The 6,732-nt window shown below is 32.5% G+C and overlaps 1 protein-coding gene across 1 annotated transcript; it reads right to left on the bottom strand.

The window, feature by feature from the left end:
- Nucleotides 1–171: 171 nt before the first annotated feature.
- Nucleotides 172–5,176, bottom strand: LOC130645095 (ciliogenesis and planar polarity effector 2-like). The gene is made up of 2 exons (XM_057450956.1): nt 4,292–5,176; nt 172–1,326 (listed from the first exon to the last, which is right to left on the bottom strand). The coding sequence occupies exons 1-2, from the start codon at nt 5,114–5,116 to the stop codon at nt 1,288–1,290; spliced, it is 864 nt and encodes a 287-aa protein (XP_057306939.1). The 5' UTR covers nt 5,117–5,176; the 3' UTR covers nt 172–1,287.
- Nucleotides 5,177–6,732: the final 1,556 nt, after the last annotated feature.

Here is a 6,732-nt window from a genome sequence, read left to right as displayed (position 1 = left end):
ATCAAAATTTCATTCAATTCAAATTTGACTAAAAGATGTTGCTTATACAAAAATGATTATTCTTCAAAATGGAAGCTTGTCTTGTCCTGAAAATATTTCTCCCAATATAACTTATGGCACATGTTAAATGTAAAACTACAGAAAGTCATAGACTGAAAGACAACGATTGGATCAGAACATCAGAACATCAATAAAATCATACATCTAGCAGTAGTGTAAAAAATACCTGTGGTCAGAAATACTAAAAATTAATTAAAAAACATAAATTAATAAATATATATATATATATATATGTATATGCAATCGTTGCCTTTCATAGCAGTGTTAAATACTAAACCTCAGTAAAAAATACAATATATAATAAAAATTATAATAATTATAATCTGTATATAATTATAATTAGAATCAGTAATTTAATATATGCAGAAACAACATGGATATAGTTACAATAAAAATATTGTAAAAAGTATATGTTATCCCAATCTTTTTAAGCAAATGTGAAAATGACTCATAAATAGAAAAAGAATTCTGGTTAACTGAATTATGCAAGTCAGTATTATAAAATCTTCCTGAAACTTAAAAGTTTCTTAGAAACTTAAAAGCACAACTTGATAGCTGATTAAATAGAAGTCTAGTTGATTTTTTGTTGTTGTGCTACTTAAGGAAATTAATTTTTGTGAGAAAACTTTCAAAAAAAGTAATAAGTCCTAATACTTTTCTTCGAATTAAAATTTGTGATTTCACAAAAAAAATTGGTACTATACTATTTCTCTCTATTTGCTATGAAGTCACAAGCATTTATGGAAGGACTTCATGACTTCCACACATGCGTTCAAAGTTTAAATACCAGATGATACCAGTAAACTTCATTTATTTAGAAAAAAGCTTTGAATGAATTAGTCAAATTTTGAAAACTCTAACTAGTGAAAGTTTAATGCAAAGAAAATTCGGTGAACTTGCCCAGGTTTACATTAAATTTAAAATACTTGGTTAACAAAAACCCACATTAGCCATAGTCAAATAACACGCAACATTTCTCAAGACTAGGTGGGAGGCTGATATATGATAAAAATTAGTTAAAAACTTCATTGTCTAGAAATTTACCAGTAATAGATGAATCATTTTCTTTTTGTGATATGTCATTTTATTTAAAAAGTTGGTTGAAAAACTCTTGAATTACAAAACATTATCTGTGTGTTGTTGATGCACTGAATGTTATTAAAAAGCACTGTTAGTTTCAGCTCCACAAAAGCTGGTCGAATTAAAACTGTTCTAGGGGCTTGTGCATTATAAGCAGACTTGTAAAGGCCGTCTGTGTAGGATATTCTAGAGAGAATATAAAATTTTAGGAGAATCCATATGGCAATTCTTTAATAGTAAGGAAATGTGTTCTAATCAAACAATTTTCTAACTACAACGGTACTTTCCTTTACAAGGAGACAGCCAGAAGTGTGCACAAAAAAGCATAACAAAAACGAGAAGAGATGTTTAAAAAGCTTCCATCTGAAATTAACAAGGAAAACGATCCATCCCTTGCAAATGTGCCTGATGCCGTCCTTAAGCACCTGAAATTGTTATGAAATCCAGAAAACCAAAAACCACAGCAAAAGCCAAAAAAAGCGGATGTTGCACCTGGAAAAAGTATTTGTCTAGAGGATTTTGAGCAGCAGAAGAAGAAAAAAACACAACACTGATTCTGAAAATTCTGAGACTTAAGAGGAAATGGTTCAGTAATTGATGAAGAGAATTCATCTTCTTCAAATCTGCAGGACTATGACACTATCAGAATCGACCAGTTTTTTTGTGGGAATTGTATGAAAAAAGCAAATGGGTGAGGTAAAAGTTCAACACCTTAGCCATCCATTTGGTATTAAATTGTCTCAGCTGTTAAAAAGTGAAAATACCGCTGTTAGGGTTTATGAGCAAGTTTATGAGACAGATGTGAAACCAATACTTAATATTGTTAGACGAGGTTAAAATATGTTTATGAATAAACACTGGTGCAGAAAGCCTTCATTTTTTTGTTTATCATTAGTATACAGGTTTTTTCATTTTGTTTTTAAGGCTTTTTAAAAAAGGCAATCTGTCTCAGTTCACTCCAGCAATTTCCCAATACACACCACAGTTTGAAACCAATTTTTTGAGATGTTGATTTCCCAAAAAGAAAATATAATTAAATAAACTCACACTATTTTTTTTCACTTAACGTTTTAAAATTGCTTCTTTTTCCAAACACGTGGTCACAGACTTCTTGTTTTTGCAGCATTACATTCAGCATAAATTAAATTAAAAAAGCGTTCCTGTTTTTTTCTCTAATTAAGTCGTTATGAAACTATTTGTAAATATATAATTATTCAAAAAATGCATAAATTTTTCTTTCTGTTTTCTTTCTGGTTATAACTAATTTATACAAACAATCCGGGAACCTTTTGTGCATAATTTATTCAGCTTTCCATTACCCCAAATTTGAATGAGCCAATAGGAAGCTTTCGGAAAAAGAGACCACAAACGTGAAGGCATGTAAAATTTACTAAAACAAGATATTTGTTTTAAAGATTTTCTTAGGTATTAGGAAAATGTGTGAACTGAGTATGCAGAAAGATGATAGATGTACAAACTTTTTTTATGCTAAATATGCGTGCAAATGTTTAGAATTATTAATAGACAGAGGTCTGGGTTACTAGAGACAGCTTCATAAATACAGTGCAATTAAGAATTGCCTAAGACACAGAATGGAAGCACAAAAAAGAAAAATAACTAAGAAGATAAAAATATGACAGCCGAGAAAGTTATTAAATAAATAGGTTTGTTAGAGTAAGTTGAAAATATGAAAATTATAATGTTCATTATGTTTTCTTGTCACATCACAATATTTTCATTTCCTAGATTTCATGGAAATCTTTGCATTGAAAACCTGATGGAATCAGTGAAAGTTTGTTATGGGACTTCAGTTTTGATACGAATTGAAACGATTTTCAATGGTTGATCCTGCCAGTAGTCATATGCTTGTCTCATTCCAATTGCGAAGCCTATATAGACCCCGTATCGGTATTTCTTGTCACTACCTCCCCGTGTTGGGATTGGGTAATTTTCGTGCCTGCTGCCTTCCTTAGATGTGGTAGTCGTTTCTCAGGCTCCCTCTCCGGAATCAAAGCCTAATTCTCTGTCACCCGTTACAACCATGGTAAGCCACTACCTTACCATCGACAGTGGATAGGGCAGAAATTTGAATGAAACATCGCCGGCGCAAGGCCATGCGATTCGAAAAGTTATCATAAATCACCAAGAAAACGAGCTGAAACTCGCATTGGTTTTTAATCTAACAAATACATCCCTTCCAGAATTTGGGATTTTTTGCATGTATTAGCTCTAGAATTACCACGGGTATCCATGTAGTAAAGTACAATCAAATAAACGATAACTGATTTAATGAGCCATTCGCAGTTTCATAGTACAAGTGCTTATACTTAGACATGCATACAATCATTAAAAAATCATTAAAAAAACTATCAATCGAGCAAGACTAGGAGTTAGTCTTTTTCAGGACAGGTGTGCGATCCACACCACACTCCCACAATGTGCCACCTCCCCATTTTCCCTCGCATAGCTTTGGTTAAACCGGGGCTATGATAACATTCAATCGCCCATGTTGAATCGCCGTCAAGAGGAATCGAACCCAGGTTTCCTGCACAGAGTACGAGAGCTATAACCACTAATCTACGGTGCCTCATCAAAACAAACTTTAGATTTTACCAATATTCATTAGATTTTGCAGACCTACCTTATGCATAGCTTAAAAAGTAGCAAATCATAAAAAATAATTATTCATTAATAGTTTGTGTATATTCTTGCAATAACTTTTGGTATAATTTCTTGACCTTGACCTTTTGAGTGGTCTGGTTATTACATACTCTTATTCAGTTTCTGCAGGATGAAGAGTGACACCAATGATGTAGATCTTACTTGAGCGATTTCATAGCCTCTTAAAAGCAGAACAAACAATTTCTACACCGTATGTATGTTTTTTCCTTTACACTACCACAATTGTTTACTCGTTTATATTGTATTGATAAATAAAGCATTTTATTAGAATTTTTGTCATTTAAAGTTGTATATGATTGCATTTCGTTTGTTTTGTAGTGTTAAAAGAGCATACAAGAATAAATCTTTATCAAAGAAATTTTTATCCATATCAAAGGCATGTAAGAACATCTTTAAGTTAAGAGTAACACGGTATAAAAAGTAAAAAATGAAAAAATAAACAGCAAATCCAGGTCTAGCAAAATGTAACCTTCTGTGAGCCTTTGCTTCCAACACTTTCCCGAGATCCAGTACTTCCACTTCTTTCATGTAAATACATGTTTTCATCTGTAAAACAAAAATCTGCCAGTGTGTTCTGAACAAGTCCTGCTTTCACTTGATCTCTATACCAAAGCAATTCACATAAACGATTTAAAAAAGGAGCAGTTTCTTTCAACAAGTCCACATGGTTAGAAATATTAGCAGGTCTAGTATTGTTAATTTTCAAAACAGGGTATTTCCATACATGCATAAAATCCTCTATCATTTTTGATGTAACAACACGTTTCGAGGGAAGATCTAGTCTTGTTCCAACGCATACCTTAAGTATGTCTTCCTCTGCATCTATTCTGGTAATCAATTTAGATAAGTCATCCCAAGAGGACTTGTCAGCTAAGGAAAATGTGTACAATATTCCATCTATGTCTTCCAGACAGGATGGCAAAATGTGGTTATACATGTTCAACATATGTTCGCCAGTATCCCAAAATGAAACTTTAAATAAAACTACTTTTTTAGTTTCAATTATTTGAACCGGCCAGTAAACAACAGACACCTGAATACCACTGGTTTCAGAATTAGCATCTTGTGTATCTTTTCCAGTGAGTTTTGAAACAATACTTGTTTTTCCTATGCCAGAACGTCCACACAAAAACACTTTATAGGATACCTCACCATCATAAATATTGGACAACACAGCAGGACTTTCAAGCACTCCAAACTGTTTCCTTCCACTTCTTTTCAGTAAGGTAGATAAGAGGCCATGACCCTCATTTGACCAGAGGAAATTATAGTTAATAACTGATCCAAATTTCATTATTTACTGAACTATAAATGTAAAGACCATTTTGAAATGTGTCACTATGAATTACATAATTTCATTGAAAATATTACATAACTTCATTGAAAAGGCTAATATGTACCTTTAAAGGCTAACTTACAAAATGTTGAGAAAAGTGTAAGTAAATTGACAGGTTTTTCGATAAAAAAGCAATTTAAGGTAAAAACAAGGGTCTGAAATTTTAAAAAACACTGATCACTGATGGGATTTTTTGACCGCCTTTTATATATCTATGTCATATGTCAACTGCTTGCCTTATGTCTAAGAGAATTTATTTTTTAGGAAAGAAAATAACAAAGCAAGGTGGTTGAAAGACTTTCATTCTGCGGTGCTACATCCTCCAGCATGTGACACCAGGTCTCAGCTAGTTGCTATAAAATGTGTGGAAGCACAAATCACTGACAGAAGTAGTACCAACGTGTTTTGTTAAGTTTCAAAACTATTTTGGCAAAATTTGCCAACATGAGTTACAAAACTGCCTTACTGTTCTAAGAAGTAAGAAAATTGTGAGGCGCTTAAAATGCTGAATTAAAAGGGCTGTGATATAGACTACCTATTTAAACCCTAATTAGAATACAAAAAATATAAAGATTCCCCAGCAGTCTTGGGATGGTTTAGAGGTTAAGTCATTTTAATGGAAATATTATTTTTTTTACTGTAAGAAAAATTTCACTTTTTCTGATAACAAATAAAAAAAAACTTAAACCAGTCATTTAAACATAAAAACCATACCACCGGCCAACCAAGCAGTTAAGACAATACAATTAAATAGAACAATTAGCCAATAAAGAACATCACCTGGGCTGACCCTCCATTACTACTACTACTGCTACTACTACTACTAATAATAAAAATAATAAAAATTTATTTCGTAAAGCAGATTAAATTACAAAGGCAGCGAAAAGCGAAATTAACTAAAAAGCGTAAATAAAAAAACGACTCATGCAGAAGGTTGTAGAGCCTAATGTAAGCGACTAGCTAGAAATTGAAAACAAGAGGACTATTTCGTGCCCATGCATTGCCAGGGTTTTCATATTTGCTGTTATGTTGTAAATTTTTATTTCTATTTCTGGATATATTACATCTATTTCTGGATGTATTTTTAACATTTCAAAAGCTTTTCACAAGAAAAGATAGAAAACAAAATTTTTTGATTTAACAAATGTTGGGTATTTTAATGGTATAACGCAAAGAAAAGGGGCAGGAAGTTCTAAAGTTGTAGCCTCAGAAGGGCACAATACATGGGGAAAATGGTATGGGAGTGTCTCTCTATTTAGCTGATGCATCATTTGCCAAATTATTATTTTGCCTTATTACGTTTTATTATTTGAAATCACAAAGCTACCCACAGAGCTATGCCATAAAATACAGTTTTTAAGAACACAAATTTGATTCATGTTATAGCTATTCAGCAGTTACAATGACTTTAGCATAGTTGCAACAGTGAGTTCTCAATAATCACCCAGTTCATTGAGCTACTTTAGCCTAATTTATAGCTACCACTTCTTGTGAACTAGACAAGTTGTCCAATTGAGCCTAATTTGGGTGTATATGTTTTGGGATGTTAGCAAACACCAGGCCTATCGCCCAAT

Source organism: Hydractinia symbiolongicarpus, chromosome 5 (assembly GCF_029227915.1).
Source record: "Hydractinia symbiolongicarpus strain clone_291-10 chromosome 5, HSymV2.1, whole genome shotgun sequence".
Classification (NCBI taxonomy): domain Eukaryota; kingdom Metazoa; phylum Cnidaria; class Hydrozoa; order Anthoathecata; family Hydractiniidae; genus Hydractinia; species Hydractinia symbiolongicarpus.
Note: the sequence above shows the minus strand (reverse complement) of the source record. Positions and strands in the feature narration are given on the sequence as shown.